This window comes from Corapipo altera, unplaced genomic scaffold, assembly GCF_003945725.1.
Source record: "Corapipo altera isolate COAL_440 unplaced genomic scaffold, ASM394572v1 98, whole genome shotgun sequence".
NCBI classification, from domain to species: Eukaryota; Metazoa; Chordata; class Aves; order Passeriformes; family Pipridae; genus Corapipo; species Corapipo altera.
In genome coordinates, this window is record NW_020884914.1 from 2,291,311 (window position 1) to 2,316,171 (window position 24,861).

Genomic DNA, 24,861 nt, shown 5'->3' on the forward strand with positions numbered 1-24,861 from the left:
AGGAGCTCACAGCACACACTTCATGTGGACAGAGGGGCCAGAGCACACCCAGCAGCTCTGAGGAGCTCACAGCACACACTTCATGTGGACAGAAGTTATGGAAATAACTGGGGAATGCAGTTGTCGAAGATTTTAGTGTTTAAATCTTGCAAGCAGAGATCATACCAAGAGTTATGCCCCAAAAGGGTTAAAACCTGGTTAAATATGTAGATTTTTCTCAGAAATAACAAAAAGCACATGCTTAAGAGGCTGGCCACTTTCCTGCCAACATCAAATCTCAATTCCAAGCCTTTGGGTCATTCCAGTATTTCAAAGAATAAAGTTGCCAGAGCTTTTTTTTTTTTTCCAATGAGGACAATACAGAACACTTTAGCTTAATTTAAAAAGAAATTATTAAAAAGAAGTTTACCATGTTTACACTGGATTTACAAAAAATAACTGTTCTATGGTATCTTCTTTTTAATAGTTACTGTATTATTATCATAAATCCTTCTACAAGAAAATAAACTTCATCTTTGTTAAGTTGTTATTCCTTTGGAGTTTGGGTTTTTTGCTTGGTTGGTTTGGTTGTTTGTTTTTAAGGATTGTTATGGTATTCAGAATTAGCCAAGCTCAATCTCAGAATATCACATGTGGATATTGGGTACAGCAACATAACCTCTTGGAATATTTGTTTAGAATTTGTAGACACTTGGACCCAGAGACAGAACATTCATCCCACACAATCTGAAGCTTAACATTTCTCTCACTCTCAGTTATAGCCTTCGTATGCAAGAAGCATATTTAGTGTTATGAGATTCCAAGGAGATACAATAAAATGTACACTGATATAAAATTATTACACTTAAAACTGCCTCTTAGTAATTCTTCCTTCTGAAAGCTCATTCGATTTCTAAAGAGTTTTTGACACTATGAGTTTTAGTTAATAGGTTTGTATGTACATTAGTCTGGAAAAATCTAAGGAAAGCAGTTTTATTTGAAAATGCTCAATGTGACAGAGAAGAGGGGATGATGGAGCTAAGGGAACACAATTACTCAGGTGCTGGCATAAAGGGCTTCTCTTGACTGCAGTCACACAACCTCATTCCCTTCCCTTGAACCTGCATCTCCTGACAAGTTCCTGGCCAGAAGGACCCTCCTCACCTTTTTCAGTGAGCTGAGGGAGTGCAGCAAAATGTTATCCTTACAAAAAAGGAAATCATCTTCTGCCAGATGACTTCCCTGAGCTGGTATAACAGAGAGGTTAATCAAGCCAGGATCAAGATGACCATTCCCATCTGGAATCCCACGTTAGACATGCCAACTGCACACTAAAGGCAGCCCAGAACCAAGCAGAACTGACACTGCTCCAATGCCTTTGCAGAAAGTTTACTGTGTGCAAGTCAAAAACATCAGATGATGCCATTATTCTCTTTGAAACTAGAGCAGGGGAAAAAAAGTTGTGGCTTCAGAGATGACAAAAGCCACAATTATGCTTCCAAGCCTCAAGCCTTCTATGTGTCTATTGGGTTTGCTCATGTTTCTGATTCATAATCAATGTGAGATTCTTCTTTCTTTGACTCTGTGATTTTATATCTTGAGGTTTAGATAAAGCAGCTGCTGGCTTCATAACTAACCTTTATACTTAGAAGTGATGTGGTGTGATAATTCTCACTTTTCTTGTTTTATTCCACTCTAACACCTCTTACATACTCTACACATAAGAAGGGGGGCAGGTGAGTAACTCTTGTGTGAAATGCAGAATGCCACCAGTACAGCTTGAGAAAATACCTTTGAAAAAGCATCTGTGATGATGTGGGAAATCTATCTGTGTACAAAGCAGGAATCCTGGCTGTGGTTCTGAAACTGCTGTATCATTAAATACCTCAGGGGATGTGAAATCAGCCATGTGCTGTCAGGGCTGAGTCACACATGTCTCAGACATGGGTCTGTGGAAAACAGCCCACCCTGGCAGCTCCCAGTGCACAGGGAGAAGAAAAGGACAGTGGGGTGTCTGAGCCAGACAGCAATCAATTCATCCAAACTCTTCCTGCAAGACAGGGTTTGAAGTGACAGAATTTCCCCCAAAAATGAAACAACTGGACCTCAAAAACTAAAGTGTTTGGGAAAGGCCATGAATCCCAGAGAGACAGAAAACTTGTGCATGGAAAAGGAACAGTGAGCAGTGCTTGGCTAACTGTGGGTCAAAGGAGAAGGGAACTGGCTGCAAAATTGTGACACAGGCAGGTATGCAACATGATCTAGAAAAGTTCTGTACAGAGCTGGGTGGCACAGAATGCACAGAGTGTGCCCAAAACCACATTCAAAACTGAGGAAGGGAAGTGTCAGTATTTTCTCCTCTGTATAATACACATCAGGTAATAGAAAGAATCATTGATTTTAAGAAATCAAGCACCCCTGTGCTTGTCTACTTCAACTATCACATCTTTCTAAGAGGTGAACTATAAACCCTGAGTGAGTAAAAGGGGGGCCCAAAGGAAAAGATGTGTTTAATCTTTCAGAGAATGTCAGGACACAGCTGTCCTTGGGGTGGGGGGGACATGTGCAAGCAGCCAGTAAAGTCTCACATTTACCAAGGAATAGAAGACAAACAATCCTGACTGGAAACTGAACTGGGGACAAACGTGCTTCCAACACAGATCACAAAGGTGGGAGGTGTATGGGCTCAGACAGAACAGAACCAAAGCAGTCCAGTCCATTTCCAGCACACAGGACATTACAAAGCCTGGGACAAGCCTGTGTTTCTTCTCACTGTTGCATCAGTTTAAAATTGCAGGTCAGTTGTGAAATTTTCACTTTCAATAAGAGTTAACATGATTATGATGATTTTAGGAAACCTTCCATACAGTCATACTTACAAATGGCTCTTCATTACAGAAGTGCTCTTCATTAAATAATTTAACAAAACTTGAGCTTGTCTATTTTTCCCATTTTTTTAGCCAAATACCAGAGGAAGATTTCCTGCCTGAGACAAGAACTTCTTCCTAATGGAGTCTATATTCTTCCACATATTGTAAAATTACACCCAAACTACTAAACTGGAATTTCAAACCATTTGTAAATACACCAGGACAACATTCAGTATTGCTTTCCTCACATTATAAGTAACTAATTTTGTCCTTGACTTCTTTACTCATAAGAATCATTTGACTACAACTTTTCGAGATAATAATTTGCATTTTTAGTATTTTCAACTCCTCTTCATTATTACGTACTTCTTATGTGTTCTTAGGAAAACAAAGTATGAGGGTGCATTGTCACTGTCTTCTTTTTCTCTGGGTGGAGAACTGCAAGCAGGAACTTTGGAAATCACACATTAGCAGAACATTCAAGTCAAACCACGTCCAAACAGCTCTGCCTGCCCTGCACTTCAAAGCACTGGCAAGGCCTCACTCAGTGTCCTTCCAAGGTTTGCTTGATTGCCACAGTGGTGAATCATGACCATAAAAGAAGCTGTGTGAATGTTGGTTGGGTTTTTTTTTTTTTTCCCTCTCCACACAGGAAACAATAAAACAGTAATAAAAAAGTAAGGTCAAGAGAGAACTATAGAATTATTCTTCAGTGAGATCTAAGTGGCCAGTTTTTCTCCACCTGGGACACCCAGTCAAAAGGTTTGTTATTGAAGAGCTCACTGTGACTCACTTGCTAAAATTCCAGATACAGATTTAACTCACCCTGACTCTGACAGACAAACAAACTCTGAAACATTTTATATCATCAGATCTGACAGAGTTTAGTGTAACTCACTCAGAGCACTCTGCCTTCTTTCAGACTTATTACTCGGAAAAAAAAATTAAAGCATGGCAAAATTCGTGTCACTTAGCCCTCAGAAAATTTAATGTTTTGTAAAATTAGACATCAAAGCTAATGAAGGAACTATTAACATACATCATGAATTTGCATTACCACAAGTTCTGATACAGAGATTATGAAATCTTTGTCAAAGGCATTTCAAGGACTGTCACCAGTTTCACACTAAATGAGAAGGTATTTATGTCCTCAAATGAAATTGCTCATCTGTCCAAACTTTTCAAAGCAAATCATTCTACAAATCACGTGGAAAATCTTGCAATATCTTGTTTTGTACAATATTTCTCCTGAAATATTTTCTCTACATCATTTCACTTTTTGTTTGCTTACAGATATAAACCCGATTTTCATTTCAACTGCATAAAGGAATGTACTTATTTTAGTGTAGGATAGGATATGCTCTAGCAAATCTTAGTTGCTGTGTGCTAACTTTCAAAAAAATCTGTCTTAAGGGACAGATAGTCAGGTATGAAAATACTAGGAAATGTAAGGCTTCTGTGCAGCATTAGATATCACCCATTCAACTGTCAGTCCTACTTAAAAACCTGTTTTTATTTAATAATTTTTGAAGTAAGCATTAACCTAATAAACAGCCTTCGTAGACAAATTTTACAGTTTCAGCTCTTGTCTAGATTAAGAACATTGAAATTTAAAGATCATAAAAATGTAAAGGTAAAGCTGTAACATTTCAAAGAAAAGACCTCCTATTTCCTGGGAACATAAATCTGTATGAAATGTGTTTGCTGTTGACAGGAGCTGATGAGAGCCAAATGGATTCAGCATTAATTTACAATTGTTTCAAACACACATAATACAGAATATTACGCCAAAGTCAGATGAGAACAGCAAAGCTCCTTTACAAAATACAGCTATGTTTAACAATTTCCATTAAGTTGGGTTTTGGCACCAGAAAGATTCCTATGACCCAGTTTCCACCTGCTTATTGACTTTCTATACCATCCAAAGTAAAGTACCAAGTGGGAAACTGCAAAAGGTAACAAAGCAGGAGGTTTATAACAGTTTGCTGTGTGTATGACATTATTTCTCCACTTAACTTAGGAAAAGGCAAATACTTATGGGTTAGGAAAGCGATGGAGCCTGTGGACATTACAGCTCCTCAGGGAAATGTGAGTTAGGAGGCTGGCTGATTCTTGTTTTGACAATTTATAGCAGCAAACAAGCAATCACAACAATTTATTACGGTTGCTATAAAAATCCCAATATTTTTATATCCCTGCCTGTGGGTTTCACATAATTAGGAATACAAGAGCCACCAATTCAATAGCAGGTAATGCAGACACAAATATTAAATTCCACATCCTAGATCATTTTCAAACAGATGGCTTCCTAATGGCTTTGTTTGTTGAAGTGAAACTCTGCTTAAGCTTGTCAGGGGAAGATTGTTTAACTGAAACCCTATTTAATCATTTCCAATTGTATATGTGCAAAATAGTTCAAGCTAATGCACGGTAAGTTAGGAGATTTCATGCTGCAAATCTGACACAATATTGGCAAGTGCAACAATGGCAAATTTATAACATTTCAAATAGAAAATTCCCCCAGGAGGTAAAACTGATGTCTTAAAATTCTGGGGAGAAACACACTGTCGACTGCCCCTTGTGTGCAGCCTTTCAAAAAGATTTATCTCAGCCTCTGTCAGCCTCCCAAGAAATGTCAGTAATCAAATCCATTGCAGCCACTTCAATTGCACCTGTTTGCACACGACTGGAACTCTGACTTGTCTGAAGTTGATTTAGTTTCCAGAATCTCATTAAATACTGCTATTTATTGACCCAGTCATTTTGAAAATCAATGGGTTTGCAGAGGCCTGTGCAAAAGCAAAATTAAGCTCAGCCCTAAATGCATTTGGTTTGGGTGTCCTGTTTATTAATTTGGTCTTTTCATTAAAATGTATTTAATAAAAAGCAGTTATTTACTTACTCTACACAAAGTCCCCAGAGATGCACCACAGTATTTTTAAATTGAGGTCCAAGAAATTACAGTATGCTTTTGGGAAAGAAATATTTTAAATATCCATGTGCTTGTAGCAGAAGTTTTCAGGAAGGCCAAACCAATGAATCTTTGGAAACCCTGGCCTTAAAGTCCTAATTAGGTCATTCTGAAATAAAAAGTAACTTGTTACATCATTTGGCTCTTCTGCAAATAAGGATGATATTTTCTTAATTCCCATTTATTTATTACTTTAATAATTGTTAAGCACCAGACTGTAAAGGGAAAATTTGCTTTGTACTTAAAAATAACTTAAAATAGTTGGTTTAAATACACTTTTCTTGCCTGGTACCTTACACCAAAGGGAAAGCTTGCTATTTAAAACAACTCTGATGTTTTAGCCACACTCACATTTTGATGTGTACCTTCATCATAAGGGACTTGTCATTACTGTCAGCAATGTCAAGCACTGAATTATCAATCACAAGGTCCAACTCATTTGCATATAGTCACTCATAAAATCAAAATAATTCAGTGTCAGCATGGGTTAAAGGTTAGTCTGAGAGTTTTTACTGTAATGTTTATAGATCACATAATTCCTACAATACAGTTCGTGGCATCTTTATATCCCCTGATCTTGGAAATCTACACTACAGAAACTAATTAAGATTACTTTTTTAAAAAAAATAAAAAAGAAAGTTATTTGTATTTTTACTTTATATTATCAAATCTCTTCTTAGTATATTTGAGGAGAAAGAACCTCAAACTGCAGCAGCACGTTAGGGGGTGTTTCAGTACTGCAGTTCCATCAGCCCTGCTCCACCACACTTGTCCTTTCTATCCCCCCTTTCTTTACCTCCAAGGCTTCAGAAGGTGTTCAAGCCCTTCCCATCACACTCCATCCCCGACAATGTCCTTTGTCCCACTGTCACAGGAGGGTCCAACAGCCCAGCCTGGGACAAGAAATCTTTCTTTAGAAGCTCCTGTGGCAGTAAAGTCACACACGTGCCCACACGCTGCAGCTTCAGGACAGGGGAAATATGTGGAAACTAAGAATTGCTCACCTTTCAAACTGAGAGCATTGGGTATGCAAAGACTCCACAAGATTTAATCAGAAGATTTCATTACATTATTTCAGTTTATAGAGGTGATGTTCTGTTGCAGCAATCTAAGACTGCAATTTGGAAAAAAAAAGTCAGTTGAAAGTCAGGAGACTATAAATGCTAAAATTAATCTGCACAAAAATCCCCCTCTTACTGTACACATTCTACACTGCCATCACAGCAAAGCATTTTTAAACTTTACACTGTAAATTAAAAAAAAAGTGTGGCTTATGTATGGTTCAACTTGCCTAAATTATTTAGGACCAAATTAATTTCAAGTAATGACTTACTTGAGGTGCTTCTATTTTAGAATCAAATACTGCACTTTGCAGACAATGCAAACCATACATGAAGAATTACACCCTGAGCAACTAAAAAATATTTTTTTGGAGTTTGTTACTTTTCTTTCTGAGCCCCAGAGACTTTTTTCTTTAGACTCAAAGAACTTTCTCTGCCTAAATAATATATTTTATGAGTTTCTACTCTGTGCAGTTGCTAAACCCCAGAACACTTCCAAACCACCTTTCTAAGCCTTCTCTTGGAGATATCTGGCTCACCAACAATATGTGTAGTTGGCAGAAGGTATCTGACCTTCAAAAAAGAAATCTTAACTTTCTGCTTACAAGTTCTAATAAGTCCAAACAATGCACAAGAGAAAACACTGTACTGGAATAAAACAAAACAAAGACTTTGTTGAAACTTTTTTTAAAAATCTTGAAAGTTAAATTAATGTTAAAATTTTCATTCAAAAAAATAAAACTACAAGAATAAAAAGAGAGTGTAAGAGGAAGCTGAAATAAAAAACAAACTGAAGCGCTGTTTCTTCTTTGGTATGCTCTCTGTTCCACACAAACATTAGTGCAAAAATAGGAGGGCAAATTAGATTATTACAACAAACAAACCAAAAAGCAAATTCAACTTACCCCCGTTTTTAATGCAATCAGAGCATTACAAGTAAGTGGCCTTGGAGTCCTGGTCTGCCTGTTAGGGAAGACTGAGCACACTAGATATGAACTGAAATAAGTCTGTCTACAACAACTGACCACATGGAACAGCAGAAACCTTTCTCTTTGTGCTTACATGACGCTTAAACTACACCAGGAAAACATTAGAAGAGAATTGTAGCAGATGTAGAATGTCACTGGAAAGTATTTTTGCATATTTATTCAAGGAATTTAAAAAACTTAATGCCATTTCCTACAAATATCAAGATGAATAGTTATGTGACCCCAGAGACCTCCATTCCTGCACAAACACACACTTAGTGTTAACCAAGAGAACCTGTACTAGGATTTCCAAGAACAGCTAATTGTATTGTTCTTTTCTTTCATCTCCCCTGTCCCCTCCCAGCTGGATTATTCCTGTGTAATATTCCAGTTGCACAGAAAACCAGGCTCTGTGTAGCAGTGTAACTCCCCAGGTTAGGTTTGCAGTGAATATTTACTGCTTGACCTCAGATATGCTTTCCTTACCTATTGTCGGGAAGACCTCTCAAAAAATAAGAATTTATCTTTTTTGCCTGAGGCCACTGCTCAGGGGGAACTTGTGTATGAACTCTCTGACATTAAATTAACTTCCCAATGCACACACACTCAGCACACGTTGTTCAAACCAACATTCTCACCCAATGAACACACATTTCTAACTTCATGCTCTCTGCTGGCAGTTTACAATACCAGGAAAAGCTGCATTACAGGTCTTTCCAGGACAAGAAGGCAGGAGGGGCAGGGGGGAGATCATTGCATAAACTAAGATTGTCTAGCACAAACGCCCCTATACATTTAATTAGCACACAGGATAATGCAGTTTAGTTAAAACACTGGGGAGACAGAGGGGAGGGGAGAGGCCAAGACACAAACCCACGGCAGCTGACAGTGCAGACAGCTCCTGGATGGCTGCAGACACTCAGATGAGGCACGATATCTTCAGGGGTGTATGGTCAGCTTTGTCAAATGCAATTGAAGGGAACAGTCAAACCTGATTCTGGCAAACAGTGAATAATAGATGTAAAAACAGTTAATTCAACATGTGTTGCTTTTATGGACAAATTTCACATCATAAATAAGTATTAAATTCATTTAAGAAATGATTCATTTCATATGCAATAATGCCTCACATAAAAATAAAATATACTCCTGGAGCTTAACTGAATTCAGGCTCAGAGTCATATGGGACATGTAACTCTTACCTCCATATTACAGAGGGAGAAACCAGAGATACAGATGGGTTAAAGTGTCTTGCCCAATGTCACCCTAAAACTGGTGGCTAAGCTGATGGTGACAAAAATCAGATTATCCAACATTGTCCTACCAGGAAAAAAAAAAATTATCTGTTTCATAAATACCAGAGCAGCTCAGAAGTGTTTCTCCACTTTGCCAACATTGTGGGTAAATGTTGGCAGTGTAAATGTGTGGAATTTGGCATAGAGCCTCTTTCCTTACAATGTGTCATTCATCCTCATTTTTAGCATTTCAGTGGCTGTTCCTTTTAGGTGGCTATTAAAGGGAAGAATAACAGAACAAACCCAGACAATAGGACACTTATATTACACTAATGAAACATAACTGAAGTAGAGCATCCTCCAGTAGCTTTGGAGCATTGGAACAGCTCTACAGTAACCACCAGATTAAGTGCTGGAGTCATTCTAGCCCTCTAATCTATTGAAATATTACAATTTTGGGGGTTATTTTGTTGGGAAAATGTGAAGCTCTTTGTGATATGATTTTATAGTAAACTGAAAGAAGTGCCAGTAAAATTGCCAGAGTACTTACTCCATACAGAGCTAGGAAAAGCAGGAAATGCTGTACCACTTCCCCTCATAATGCTGTAAATCTTCACAGGTTCCCTAAAGAACCATCCTCGACCAGGAACTTTAGCTAAATACAATATTAAATTCATATTTACAAAAAACCAAAAAACTTTAACCTCTGCAGGTTTAAGTGGCTCAGTTTCACTCTATGTACTGTCTGACCCTACATAAACCAACACTGAGTCCCCAGCCACAGCTATTTACATATAGTTCCAATAATCAAAGATTTCTGTGTTTTGAGAATAAGATTGTGGTGCAAGAATTAAAAGTACTGTGGAGACAAGTAAGGAATCCCTTAAATTGTATCTTAATCCACACTGAGTTTGAAAATACATTTGTGAACTGCTCTAGTTAAGTTGTATGCTGCTGTATAATCCTCCACAGAGTGGAAATACAAATGAACTAAAGGAGAAGAAAAAGTCATTATTCATATTTGTTACAAAATCTGAAGCACACAAAAAACACAGATCAAAAAGTTTGCAGATTCCCACCGACCATGAACTTCAGTGTTAAAGTTGTGATAAACATCCTAGGGTGGAATACAGACAAATCACTCCAGGAAGAATTGCTTTAGTTTCAGACCAATGATTTCCAGCAGCTTTCCAGCTTCCAAGTTCGGGACTGTGTCGAATATGAGATTCAGTAGCACGTATGGCATGAGAGCTGGGCGTTGGACAAGGGAACTCCTGCAGCTGCTCAGCCTCTGAGCTCTGCATTTGTAGCTCCCAGTCAGCTCAGAGCTGAAGGCAAAGGAAGCCTTTCAGAGCATGAAAGGTGTGAGACAGTCACAGCCACGTGAGAGGGAGCTGGATCACAGAGCAGTGCATGAACTGGCATGTCTGAGTAGGACTGGGTGCCAAGTGGCTCTGCAGTGATTTAAACAGAGCTCAAACTTCAGGAAATGAAGGGGGAGTGGGAGACTGTGCTTTTGAATGTGGCATAATATTATTCAATCACTAAGCCATTACTTTCTTCTAATGAAATACAAGTAAAGCACTCTAGATTTTCAAGTCAATTCTCCAGCTATTCTGTTTAGATATTTGGAATTTTATAAGGGTTGTTAAGTCCCTGCCTCGGTTTTATTATTAAGCAGATACTGTGTATCTATGATTATGGATGCTTTAACTTATTTATATTACCCATTTTTTCCATTCCAGTTTCCAGTACTAATTCAGTTACCTAAAAGCCAGCCATGCTAAAATGGATCCACCCATCCAGAGAGATCAGTGGCACAGTCCTTATTGTCTCTTAGGATCATTCACAGTGATTTCTATTCCACAGAATAAAACATCACAGAATAAAACAGCACTCTCAGTTTGTTATCAACAGTTAGAACTCTGTGCTGCTTGCACTGCAAGCTTTGATAATTCAGTGTGATGATTTTTTTCAGTTGGAATGTGGGTAGATCTTAGTAAGACTCTGCTGATCTGCAGTAACCATCCATGTCTGGTAGGTTCACAATACACAGAGCAAGAGCAGCAATGGAAAATATGAAAAAGGTAACAAATGAGTCCTGCAAATTCTTCTCATCTACTACAAGTCCCTGTATTTACATCTCACTACAGCAAACATTTTTACTTTTTAATTTTTCTAGGTTGCACTATGTTAAACTTGGTGTGCAACTCACCTCTCTTTGGGGGAAACTTGAAAATCGTGTGACCTTTGAGCCAGACACAACCCTAAACCTCTCTGAAATGCAAATAAACTTCAGCATTAGGGAAGAAAGCTCACCCCCAAGTCTCCTGAACATGAGTTAGCTTGCACTTCTGTTACACACAATCCTAGACGAGTGTCAGCTTCCTGCTGTTTTTTCCCAGAAGTTTCCACAGTTGGACTGTTTGCAAATACAACTTCAGTCAGGTTTATGGGCCAAAAAAGATCACTTACTCTGTTCTGTTTCCCACAGTGTTGGGATGTCAATGCTTGGCCTTGTTCTTCCTGAGCATATCATATCCACATCTGCAGTCACCACATACTTACAGCTAGACATTTTCATGTTTTATTTTTAGAATGTGCCTTGCAACACAACCAAGCCCCCCCCAAACCATAAAGGAATAGAAATTGGATATTCTCTTCAAAGAAGACTGCTAAGACAAGCATGTCTTGTTGTCGTGATGTCTCTCTGCAAAATCTGCTAACACCCTCAGTAATTATCTATAAACTGAAAAATTAAGCAGAAAACTGAAAAATTTGGAGTATATATAGAATCTTCCAGCTGTCTCAAAGAAACACACAGATAGCAAACCTATTAGGAATGCTCAATAAGAAAATATTTCTCACTTTTACAAATTGAAATTAAATGATTAAATGAAGAGCAAATGTTCTTATTAAGAATGTACAAAGAAGCAAGGAAAGGAAATTGTATAATACAAACCATTTGGTTCTTTCATCTTCCAGTGTCTATTTGACTAAATGTTTGCATATTGTTTGCTGGCATAAAAAACAGTAAAGACATAAATACCACAGTATTGGCATTTAACAGAAGAGCTGTGGGAAATAAATAGTAACCTTAGAGCTTGTTATATTTTTACAGGCATTTAAAGTTAGAGAACATGTCAGTGACTATGAATTAATTGCCCCTAACAAGGGTGAGACACATAAAATCTGCTCCAGTGTGGAACATCCACATTCTGTGGCCCAGCTGAGTGCTCAACACTTACAGGTGTTATTCAATAAAACAGGAAAACAGTTTTATCTTTGCTCAGTCTAGTGTCACATTTGTCACAGGGTACCCCTGCATGAGGTCTGACCTGCACAAGACTTTTCAGTTCTATTAAATGTGAGGACCTCCTCACAAGTTTAACAACTAATTAACTTCTCATCTTTAGTGAAAACCTTTATCCATTTCCTTTCAGTAACTTTAGGATTTGTTAGGGTTTGGGTCAGCTCTTCAGCCTCCAAGCAAAACACTCTTCCAGTTTTCTGTAGCTTTTACCATGTTTGACACTGTCCTGTTCTCAGGAGCTGTTTGCCAGTGCCTCCAGCCTTGCTCCAGGAATTCCTTTGCACTGGTGGCAGCGTGGCTGAGCAGCCACACAGTGGTTCCACCATCCTTGCAGGATGTCAAACACTCATCATGCCAGATGAGTAATTTTATGTTGCATTTCTCATAAATATTCCGCCTGTGGAAATGGAGTGAGTGCTCCATGGACACACGGAGATTACACAGATTGCCTGAGTCATCCAACAGCCTGGGAGAGGCAAAGGCTGCAATTTCAGACACAGGGATAATTTCAGATCTTGCCGAGGGGAACAACGTGAAATCTATTTGCCAAAATGAGTAATGGAGCTCTAAATACTGATTACAGTTCACAAATCTACCTTAGACTGTATGATTATACTTGAAATTGTACTCTATGTTTGATTCACAGCAGTATTTTTATCCAAATAATTTATTACTAAACATAAAGGTAAAATACACACCAGTAAAACTATATGTAGAGTAAACATTCAACATTTTTCTAAGGGTTTTTTTTTTACTGCACTTTTACTGCAGCAGTTACAGCTGTGTTTATGTGTGTGCTTGTTTTTCAGGAAAGTATTCAAGGAACAAGAAAGTGTTTGGTTTGTTTAACATTAGCGAGCATTTTGTAAGTAGAAGTAGATGAGAATGTGGTAGCCACTGTTCAATTTGTTGTGCATTACTTCAAAGTGTTGATATATGCTCAGGAAGGGACGTGGGGAACTATCTTTATTTAAGAAACTGGACTTCAGAACACATCACAGCTCTGCCTCATCTGAACTCCTGTAGCAGCGGAACAGAACTTCCCAAATTCTTTATTCAAACAGAGAAAACGTCTACACTAGAATGAAAAGCATCTGCTGACAGAAAATCTTGTGTTTCACTAAAATACATTGTCCTGAGTGCATGTTTTGACAAACTAGAGGAAGAAAAGCTGCTTTTTAACACACGGGCAGAAAAGCTTCCAGCTGATGACACACATACCCTGAGATCACAGACCACAGACACAAAGAGAAACCAGGCAGGGGCTCTTCTAAAATCACAGAGCTCAGTTCGTGCATTCAGCAAGTCTCTGCAAACTGTCAGACTATAACTGGGAAGCCTTTCTTTGCCATGAAAAATAGTGCATTTTCCTCAGAAAATGCTACTTTTTACTGTTGCTCATCAGACTTATGTGCTGGAGCAGTAATTTCAAAGGCAAGTCTTTTACAGATTGCTCCCATGGTGAAAAAATAGCTCCACCTGCTAACATTGGAGTGCCACTAGTATGGAAATACATTACATTGAGCAGCATTCTATTCTTTAGTCTTTTTATAAACTCAACAGTTTCTTAGAGTTTGTATAGCTGCTACTGTCATTTTTTTTTTAAGATAAAGTACATTAAATTTAGATTTTAGTACCAGCTAGTACTCAGACTGAATCAGCACATTACTACTGTCATCACAAGTGTTTAAAAACATCTTTCAGAGAAGTTGTATTTGTTAAAACTGTCAGTCTAAAATAGTTTCATATTTAGTTTATATTTAGTCTAATTCTTCGAGCTCTTTCATCAAAAAAAAAGGGCATAAAAAGAGTAAAGGATATTAAACAAGTGATTCTGCCACTGAATCTCCATTTTTCTTTAGACACATCCCGAGCCCAAATTTCGTGTTAGACATGAATTAGATGAACAATTAGATGTTAAATTCCTGTTCTTGGACATAATTCAAACCAAAGGTGTGAGTCTCGAAAACTCCCCTGTGCATTAATTGCAAATATCCATTAAAAATTATTGTGAAGATGTTATAAGTGCTTTAACACCTTGGAGCTGCACCCTCTAAGAGACAGAGGAATTTATATCAATTAAGAAACCTGACTGAAGTACTAAAAAAACAGTGAACTGTTCTATGAGAATGGAATATTAAATATTTCAAGCATCACCCCATTGACCTCCTAAAATTTGCCAGTATAAACACTTCCCCTTAAGTTCTTCACAGACTGATCATTTAGTACCTCCATTCTTTAATCTGTTTTAGTAACAACTACTTCAAAGCCCCAGGGGAGCGTGGTACAATCCAGCAGAAAGGGTTATTAGTCTACATGTGAGGGAGTCCAGTAATATCAGTGTGAAATTATGTCTCTGCAACAGAGAATTATTCACTGATAACAGTATGCTCAGCATAAGACCAGACAACTAAAATACTGCATCCATTGTCAGTATTGTAGTAAAAAAGTTTCTAATGATAATGGCAGCTTCTCAGCAGCACATTAAAAATATAACTGAAAGCAAATCGAGCATATGAGAGAATTAAAGGGGAAGGTTGAAATGCAGACCTTTGACAAAGAAAATAGAGGGTCAGTTTTAAATTACTGTGGAATTGTTGGCAAATATGTATCAGTTATTTATTGCAAATGAAGCAATCAAATTCCCCAAATGCAAAAATTTTAAATGGTAGAGACACATGCTGCACATGCTTGGAGCAAACTTATTTTTGGAGTCAGGAGCATCCTACAAGGAAGTCATCTAACTTCTAATTTAAAAAAAAAAAAAAAGAAAAATAACAACAAAGAAATAAAAACCCACCCCTGAGTATATACATGAACCAAAACGTCATCCCTGAATATTCTAAATTTAAAATCCTATTTGAAAAAGATAGTCAAGGTAAAAGTTAAAATAAGTAAGCAGAATCAAACAAAATAGCTATTCTTACCTTAATAACAGTGCAAAGTTTTTTGAGGCTTATATAAGGAATTGGTAACTTCAAAAGCTGTTTTTGAAGTAATCAGCTTTAATATAATTGCATTTTCAGTCATTTGATGGGTTGAAAACAGATCAGAGATTAGGATGCAACTGGCTTGGCACAGCCACAACCTCCAGATTCTCACATTCAGCCACACACCAACCCCATCCTCCAGGGTCACTCTGGGAATAAGCCAGAACACTGCAATATTTTCAGGCTATAGACTGTTCACGTACAAATACAACTATCAGTCATTTTAAGAAATTAATATAAGCACAGGGAAATCTAATTTTTCACACTTTGGCTGAATGTTTTCAATATGGCATTTATGAATAATGTGTTCCATACGAGTTCACGTTGAGCTCAGGTTGACTTGTGATCTGCTATAGCGCTCACGGAAGCACATGGCTGCCAACAATTATTCTGCTGGAAAAGGAGTATTTTTTTAAAAGGGCTTCCTGCATACCTATTAAAGCAAATAGGACATCCTAATTATGAATATATTGCCCCTATAAACCTCAGTCTAACCCACCATCCACTGCTCCTCGTGCAGTGAATGTGTGGCAGTATTTCTGTGAAGCACAGAGGGAGCGTTACTTCAGTGTAAGTCTAATGCTGCAACAGTGCAATACAGGCAAGAAAATGTTTATTCATTTACTAAATGTACTGTGGAGTAACTTGAGGAATCTTCTTCAATGTACACATCTGCTCAGCTGGCAGTAGTCTAAACATTTCAGAAGCCAAGAACTTTTGATTACCAAGAGTCTCCTTGCGTCTGCTCTGACACTGAATCGCAGAGGACATTTTTGTCTGCATTACATTTACCAGGATTTTAAGAGAGAGAACACATCCAGGGTACCAGACATTTTCTGGGCACCATGACAGAACTCAAAGGTCTAAAGAAAGAAAGAGTTACATTTACTTTTTCCCACAGTCACCGAAAGTTTTAGCTTTCTATCTCTCTCTTGGTTTTACAACTGGATCAAAATTGAGACCAAGACAGGCTGTTGCACCCCCAGCAATCTCAATTTTACATGGGATTAATTCATTCTCTCTTACCTGTGCCCATTCAAATCCATGCTTTAGGGACATTCATACTCCCTCCTTAGCCTACACTACACAATTACCTTTATCTATTTGTCTACCAGCAACTTCCAATACCCTGTGCTGTAATCCTGTGCATTCTGATACGAGTTAACACTTCTCACCCATAAATGCTTGAGATGAATTTGAAAATGATTACTTCAAGTACAGTTTTAACCTGCTTTCTGATGCGAGAAATGAAGTGCTCCATCACCACAGATAAATTAGCACTGTCAAGTGTAAGTTCCAGCCAAATAAGCCCATTCTCATTCCTCTGCAAAGGCAGGGTGCCAGCTCACCTACCTCAGTTGCTGATGAGCCAGACCTCCCTCATGTTTTCTCCACGCCATTTCTTCAGATACTCACATGTTCAGGCCCACGCTCCTTTCCTCAACATCACCAACAAAATTCCCTCACTTTCTCAATTCAATTCCTCACTTCCTTCAACCCCTACTTCCAGCACTTCTATATACTGTTGCTTGTTGGTTCCTACACCCTCCTCAGCTCTGTCCCCTCAGAGCCTGCGGTGGCCTCAGCCCAAGCAGGGACAGCCCGCGCTGGGCACTGCCCGCCACAGCAAAGCCCCTGAGCGGCTGCTGAAGAAAATGTTCCACAGCGTGACTTGACCGCAAGGTAATGTTTTCTAAAGGCCGCTTTACACCATCGGGAGGCACGAGCAAGAACGCTGAGGGCGGTGAAGCCCCCAGCCCCTCACAGCTCGCAGGGACGGGAGGAGGGGACGGGCGGCGCCGCCACCGCCCGGCCCTGAGGGGAGCGGGGCGGGGCAGCACCGGAGGGCGAGAGGCGCCGGGACAAAGCCCTCAGGGACACGGTGGGATTCCTGCGGTGTCCTGGAGTTCTAGTCGATGATCCTTGTGGGTCCAGCTCAGGGTATTCTGTGATCCAATGACCTCTGGAGTCAGTAACAGCACACAAACCGCCAGGGAGCAGGAGCCCAGGAATCCCCAGAGCCATCACAACCAGCGATGACAGCTCTGCTTTTCAGAAACAAATTCTAGGCACATATTTTAAACACACATTATGAAACAAATGTGGATTTAATTTAAGAAGCTACATTCTTTCCCTTCTAGAATTAATGATTTCACTTCAAGTGCAGGGAAGTGAACCAAACCCCACAGAATAAGGAGGTTTGATGTGGCATCAGTGGGGTCAGTCCCTGCTTAGGACACCACCTCTGACACACTGACACTTGTCAACCCAAACTTAGCATTAAAAATAGCATAGCCCCGCAGTCAGCACATTTTAGTACCTTACCCAGGTGCTCACTGGTAAAATCAAGCACACATAAGGACTAGGAAAGGGAAAAGCGCTATTTTCTTCAGAGGATTTAATTACAGATAAAGATAAGTAACATCCAGCTCCGCAAAATGACAACTGAGGAGGGGAGGAGAGTAGGAGTGGGTATATCTATTAATTTTCGTAGTTTACAGAAGTGTGTACACTGTCTGATTTGAAGAAACAAGTTTTTAAGGGATTGTATTGTAATACAATTAAGACTTGTATTTTCCCTGCAGGTATCTAAGTGTTGCTTCTCAAGAACTAAGAAGATCCTAATGGTCTTGGGGTGAAGACTCCACGTGGATTCTCTGTGAAAACGTGAGCCTCTATCTCTTCAGCAGAGACTCCCTTGCCTCTTAACCTGTACTTTGACAATCCCTTTAAATGCTTTTGTATCCTTTTGTCATCATGGCTCTAAGCTCCATTCCAAATCATGTGACGCCAGTTCTTTTGGATATATAGTTAATAACACTCTTCAACATTTGCACAGAACACCAATATAAATGACCTGAATCATCCCCATGAGGACTTTATACAACTTCTATTAAGTGTTGCATATATTATGAGAGCTAAATTTGCAATTGGTTTGGATACTCAAGATGAAAGTGATTTAAATATTTAGTCCTAAGGTCATGAGTCTTGGGGAAGAAAAGTCTCTGGATCCTTGAGAGCACAAGAGTTCAGTTACTAATTTTCCCTTGCATCACTAATAGAGTCTTCTTTCCCACATTTTAGTGTGAGAATGTGATGATACGGTTGCTATTAAAAAACCAAATTAATTATACTACTTCTGGGAGTATTCCAAGGTTAGAAATATAACATCTCACATTTAACATCTTTAAATTATTTTTCCCTTTGCAGTGCAAGTTCACAGTAATTTAAAACCCCATGAATTTTGGCATAGCTTTAAACAGGTTACTGCATTGTTTAAATGACAGTGGCTCCCACTCTAATGTAAATATAATCTCATGAAGCCTTCTTGATATTCCACTCTCCACAGCAATGGTTTTCATTGTTTGATAATTTGTAGAACTCTCTTCTTTTGTTTTCATGTCTTCAAGGGAAACACACAGCAATTTAAGACTCGTGACATTAAGCTTGCTTTTCTTGGTTACATTTCACAAATATCTTGAAAGTAGTCCATGGATCAAGAGGGTCTGCTAATCACAGGCTGTCAAAAAATTGTTATATTCTGAAGAAGAAAAAAAAAAGATTTCACTAAAAACATTTCAGAAGCTAATAAATAAAAACAAACGAGTTCCTAAGAAAATGTCTTTAATTTTCATTTTATGGAAATACATACTTTGTTTTTATTTCCATGATACAAAAAAGTTAAATATCAAACATTTTCTGAAATCTATCAATGCAGGTCCTTTTTTAAACAAATAAAGGGCTGGTGCAGTTAGCAGGTTTATCACAAAAAACATTTTTACAAAAGCCCCACAAGCTGGGGAAGAAGAAGGAGGGAAGAAACAAACCAGAATTTAAAGGCGAAAACAGCAACAGATGTGAAAACAAAGAAAAATTACCTCCCACCAGGAAATTAATGTTTGAGAAACTTTTAAGTTACAGTTTTTTGAAAGGGTAAGGTATGTGTAAAGCTGGCATTTAGATGAATACCATCTGCACAGGGGGTGGGGGTAGAGAACAGAAATTCAAAAGATATTTCCAGATAAAGTAAGTGGTAGAAAGCAATATGTGAAACTGCAGTTCTACCTGTTTCCAGAATGCTGACAGCAAACTGATACTGCCTGGAAAAACAGCTAAATATGAGGAGATTCGTGGTAACTCCCCCCAAGCACAGGAGACAGCCTAGCATGGAATCATGGAGTGCCACTTGGTTTTGGACAGTTCAGAGCCAGCATGCCAAAGGAGGTGACCAAAATACATTTAGTCTTGCTTCTTAAATCTAACATTGGTTACGACAGCAAGGATTTCACATGATCAACAACAAGTCATATACTGGTTAATATACACACAAGCAAAACTGACAGTGATTGTTCAATAAACAGTTTAAAATAATTAAACTGATTTTCAGGACACAGACTGCTTTGTTAACACCACTTTATTTAAATAAAGTATGGCTTCCAAGAGGTGTATTCTCTCAACTGCTTTCAATCAATTCCACTTGTTAAGGCAGTTGTTTCCTACCATGTTTCAGGGACTTCAAAAATTCCAGTGGAACTAGTGGTGAGGCTTCCTAAAAGACAGTCATGGGACAAAAATTAAATCAAGAAATTTTTTTTTTCTTTCAGAGCACATTAAGACATATTTTCTCCTGTAGAGTGAGGTTCTAGATACATTACTGGCAAGTCAATATTTACAAAGAGAAACCAAGAGAGTGTTTATGAAAAGGCACTTAAAAAAAAAAAAGGGGGTTGGGGGAATGAAGGTTAAGACCGGGTTTCTTATCCAAACAGTAAATACTGCATTTTTAATCCAAGTAATTAAGTAATTTTGGTTTTGCAATAACTGGGATGATAAAGTTAAATAATACTACTTTCTCATGTGTACTTGTAGTTATTTTTGTTCAAGGCAGTTAAGACAGTGAAGAATATTTCCAGCCCAAATTAATTGGAGAATAAAGACGAATCACACTAATACCGATAATGCATGTTTCCATAATGCCAAATCCAGAGCCTGAATTTTATACTTGGAATTACAGTAGACACTCCTGTCATTTTGCATATGCTTACATGGCCCAACTGCCCTCCTAAATTGCAAGAAGAAAGCAATTTCCAAGCACAGCTTTTGAATCAGCTACGAAAGATTTTACTCTGCCAAATCAGGAGAAAGGATGCTTGGTATACAATACCACTTTCTGGATAAAAGTTGCTAATGCAGATATATAAATGAAGTTTTATCTATGAATATTTGAATATATTTCAATACAGGGAGTGCTCTAGATGACTAATACATTGAATAACCTTGAACAGAAAGTCACGTTAAAAAATATTAAGAATAGCTAAAAAAATACTCAGAGTTTTATCTTAAGAAAGAAAGTAAGCAAGTAATAAATCAACTACATTCTGCTTCATTTGGCTGGTCTTGGGTGGGGTTTTGGTTGTTTGTGGGTTCTCTGGTTTTGTTTTGGTTTTGTTGTTTGTTTTTCCCAATTTTTGAATAATGCAAAATTCATCACTCTGTAATGGAGTAACTCACTGCTACAAGCAAAGACATTCAAGAGAACAACTTCGGTTCTGTTCAGGCCCAGGGCACTTTCAAACAGAACAAAAACCTGTACCAACACTGCACTCACCTGCTGGAACTTGATCTGTCTTGATCTTTTTCAATTTTTTGGCTCTCTTCTTACCATCTGGAAGGGCCTCTGCACAGGAGTCTGTCTGATCACATTCTGGACCTTGGCCCTCTCCCTCTTCCATGTCATCAGAACCAGTTTCTTCCTCAATAGGACTCATGCTTCTCTTGCCCACTGTGCTGGTACCTGTAAAACTGGCACACAGAAGAGAGATGATTATGAATGAGTCAAGGATTACTATTACATAGGTACTAGTTGTTGTACATCTATTAAATGCTTGTGAAGGTAGCAGAATAAACTGTAGTAAGTGGTACCACGAAGTGACATTATCTGGAAGACCTGACTTAACTATAAAATTCCATAAATTGGTTATCTAATCCAATCTTCTGGAGATCAAGGTATTCATTCTTTGTACTATAGATGCCTAAGGCTTGGCTGCTGTTCTGATGAGATCACTCAACTGAAATGTAATTAAAGTTGTTCTCTATCCCTGTTTAGTTTTAACTTTTATTCTCATGGTTAAAGCACTGTCAATAGACACCCAGTTACACACAACTGAGCCTCAAACACACATCTCCATATTGAAGGATTCCACATGTTCACCTCATCCTCTCTCCTGGAACTACAGAGGGTTTTAAAAGCATTTCTATTATATAAAGGCAGAGAAAACCATCAAGTTCCATATAATAAACTTTAAATCTGACTTCAAAGCGAAAAGTCCTATTATCCATGGGGTTGGTTAAATAAAAAGCACAAAAAAAAAAATCACACACTCATTTCATTAGTAGTATCTAATAAAGCCTGACTAAGAGGGTATGAACTCAGAGCTCCACTTCATTCAGCACACACTGAAATAACACTGGGTAGGTTTGTATTCCACTGCAATGCTATTGTTAAGATCCCTTCAAAGACAAATGACAATATTAAAATCAAATTAGCATGAGTACAAGAAAGAATGCAGTAGCAAAGGGGCTAAATTAAAAAAATAATTCCCACTATGAACTTCTAGATATGTGAACACCAGCTATTTAAATGTCTAATTTAATGCTCTTTTAGAACTACCAATTAAAAAAAAAGGTAGTTTTAGACTTATGAACCTTTAGTTTTCCATTAGGGACCACACAACACGGCTGTAGGCATCTAAGCCATGTTCCACTCTGTGACTGAAATATTAATAGTGTTATAAAACAAAGCTTTACAAGGTATTGTTTTCTTTTTAATCAATACCAGGGAATTATGGTGTTTCAATAAGGTTTCACCTAAAGGAAGGACTTCTAAATTTGGCAGTACAGTTTTGGTTTTGAAATGGAATTTTTTCAGCTGAACATTTTGCAATTTAAAACAGACTCTTTCTGGGATGTCCAAAGGCAATAAACAAACATGAAACACATGATTACGTCTCATGCTCTTACTTCCACTTTAGGAGCACAAACACCATTTACTTTGATGAATAGTTGGCTTTTCTTCCAAACATTCACACACAGAAGGCGTTCTTGCATGATTTCTTACAAATCATCATTTGGAGTCACACCACAACTACCATCAATAAAAAGATGGAAGCCAAAAAGCTGGATAGAACTGTTTATCCTACATACACAACTCAATATGGCAAAACAGGCAAAAACTGGGCTTGAAAGAAAAAAAAAATCTAGTGAAGAAAGAGCATTTAGGGAATTAAAAACTACTATGTTTTTTTAAAAATTGTTTAGAAAAGCCTGTAAGAATTCTACTTTTGGGAAAGACATTCTGGAAAACACATAAGGAAGAAAATCTCAAGAGCCATAAATTATGATGCCAGGATCACTGCAGGAAGAAGCTCCCTTTATGAATGGTCTTATGGCTGAATTTAATTTTTTTTCAGCTTAAGGCTCTTGTGAAGTTATCGTGAATAAAGAGAAATAAGTTCTTCCCTTTCAGTGCACATTTATCTGTGTACCAAAGTACAAAATAGAAATTAATTTAGGCCTTACATTCATCCTGCAGGTACTTTAGGGGGGGGAAAAACACACCAAAAAAGTGGCAGCATAAAATACAAAATAAACATAATTTTATAATCAAGAACTGTTGACATCTTACTTTCTCCCAACACATTAATTTTATTTTACATTCATGCATTGATTGTATGGCTAAGGGTTGATTTTTTGTGTGTGTTATTCTTCTTTAACCGAAAATAAGATTCAAGATTACAGCAATATTATTTATGAACTTAGTAGCAAATTAATATGGCTGTATATCTGAGTTAGAGAACAGCTTGGAGCAAAGTTCAGTTTTCCAATAATACCCATTATTCTGGATGTGTCCATATGTCTGTCTCAATTTCCTTAGTCTGCTGAGAAACAACTAAGACTCAAACACACTAACACATATCAGCAGTTGTCCAATTTGGATCAACTTCCTTTATTATTTATCCAAACTCTGGATACCTGAACCATTTAGAGACAGAGATTTCCACCATCCATAAACTACACAACACTTAGGTTTCAAAACACACATGTACAACTGCTATCCAAGCAATAATTTGATTTTTTTTTTTAAAGAATATATTTAAAGAGGTTCTGAAATTTCTTTTGCATATTGAAATGGAGTTTGTTCTCATTTTAAAAATAAAATCACTAGCCAAGTTGTGGGGTTTTTGGGGGAGTGGGGGTGCTGAGAAACCACCAAAAAAACAAGGCCCACCACAACAAAAGCCTATTATACACTGGCAGTTGGCAGATGTAGTTAGTGAACAGTACAGCTTTCCCAGCAGCCAGGGGTAATGGGAAGTGGGGTCCCAAGGCTCTTCACCAACATTCCCACCCATCCTTCTTCCCCAAGCTCTCCCTTCTGCTGCTTTCAGTGCCAGCCCACAGGCACACCTGGTGAGGATGAATGGCACTGCAGGAGGGTGGGAGAAACAGGAAACCTGCATTTGGTTCTTGATTTCTCTCTGTTGATTTCTAATCAAAAGGAATTTGAACTGAATTCCAGCAGTATGAGTAGCACATGAGCACTGATCACAGAGTGATGAATCAACAGCATGTGGAGGTCCTGCACTGCCAGAAAGGGCACAGACTCCACCTGATTAAACTGGCCATGGACTTTGTAATGTCATTTCAAATACTCAATATCAGCAATCCAAATAGTGCTCTGATAATTAATTTGAAAGAATCAGCAGGTGGAGGGGGGACAAAAGGTGGCAAAACAATTATGATGATGCAGCATTTAACATTTTCCATTTTGGGAAAGCACTTTCGAGTTTTAAAAGAAACACTTCATCACAATAGAACATTTTGAATTGGCCTGGATATATGCAGACCTTCAACTTCAAATAAATTTCATTTAAACAAAAACATAAACATTGTGTTCTCCTGACACTTTGAATAAAATTAGAGGGGTGGGAGTAGATACTGATCCATCATAAAAATCAGTCATTTCAGCTTAAGAGCAGGTGAAATCACATGAAATAACACTACAATACTGGCCTACTATAATAACTGGTTTGCAATATTTGTTATCCATATATTTAATGACTTAGTTTCTCCCAATTCTTATCCTTTATTTTATAATAAACCACTATAAAAAACCCTTTCTGTAAAAAACAGAATCATGGGTAGAAATACTTGAACATTTCAAAAATTAGATAATCACCAGCAAAATTAAGACATTCAAGGAAGTGGTGCTACAAACAGCACCCTGACTTGACAGGAGGTAAGATGCAGCTATTGCAGTTTTAAGTACAAAATTTGTAAGGCAAAATGACACATCACCTCCTGTGCTTCACACTAGTCCTTTGCCATTGGCCTTATTCTATTTTACTATTCCTAGATGATGATCAGGAAAACTAGAATAAGTAAAAGTAGAGCAGGATACTTGGTTTCACACAG

General features: G+C 38.0%; 1 protein-coding gene and 2 long non-coding RNA genes across 7 annotated transcripts in view; all 3 read right to left on the reverse strand.

The window, feature by feature from the left end:
* Positions 1-16,827, reverse strand: part of LOC113952736 — a 33,463-nt gene extending 16,636 nt beyond the window's left edge. The window contains exons 1-2 of one of the 3 annotated variants that reach the window (XR_003529640.1): positions 16,741-16,827; positions 6,617-6,713 (exon numbers count right to left, since the gene is read on the reverse strand). This is a non-coding gene — a long non-coding RNA (uncharacterized LOC113952736). Of the gene's footprint in view, positions 1-6,616; positions 6,775-6,824; positions 7,550-16,740 lie in introns of those variants that run through there. The other 2 variants (XR_003529642.1, XR_003529641.1) reach the window with 2 other exon arrangements.
* Positions 11,656-16,242, reverse strand: LOC113952737. Its single transcript, XR_003529643.1, has 2 exons — positions 15,325-16,242; positions 11,656-12,879 (listed from the first exon to the last, which is right to left on the reverse strand). It is a non-coding gene; the product is annotated as an uncharacterized LOC113952737 (long non-coding RNA).
* A 926-nt stretch (positions 16,828-17,753) lies between the features above and the next one.
* PARN (poly(A)-specific ribonuclease) overlaps positions 17,754-24,861 on the reverse strand; it is a 48,496-nt gene continuing 41,388 nt past the window's right edge. The window contains exons 23-25 of one of the 3 annotated variants that reach the window (XM_027655112.1): positions 20,996-21,189; positions 19,888-19,936; positions 17,754-18,928 (exon numbers count right to left, since the gene is read on the reverse strand). In XM_027655112.1, coding sequence (XP_027510913.1) covers position 18,928; positions 19,888-19,936; positions 20,996-21,189 — 244 coding nt within the window. In that variant the 3' untranslated portion in view covers positions 17,754-18,927. Of the gene's footprint in view, positions 18,929-18,994; positions 19,937-20,995; positions 21,190-24,861 lie in introns of those variants that run through there. The other 2 variants (XM_027655111.1, XM_027655114.1) reach the window with 2 other exon arrangements.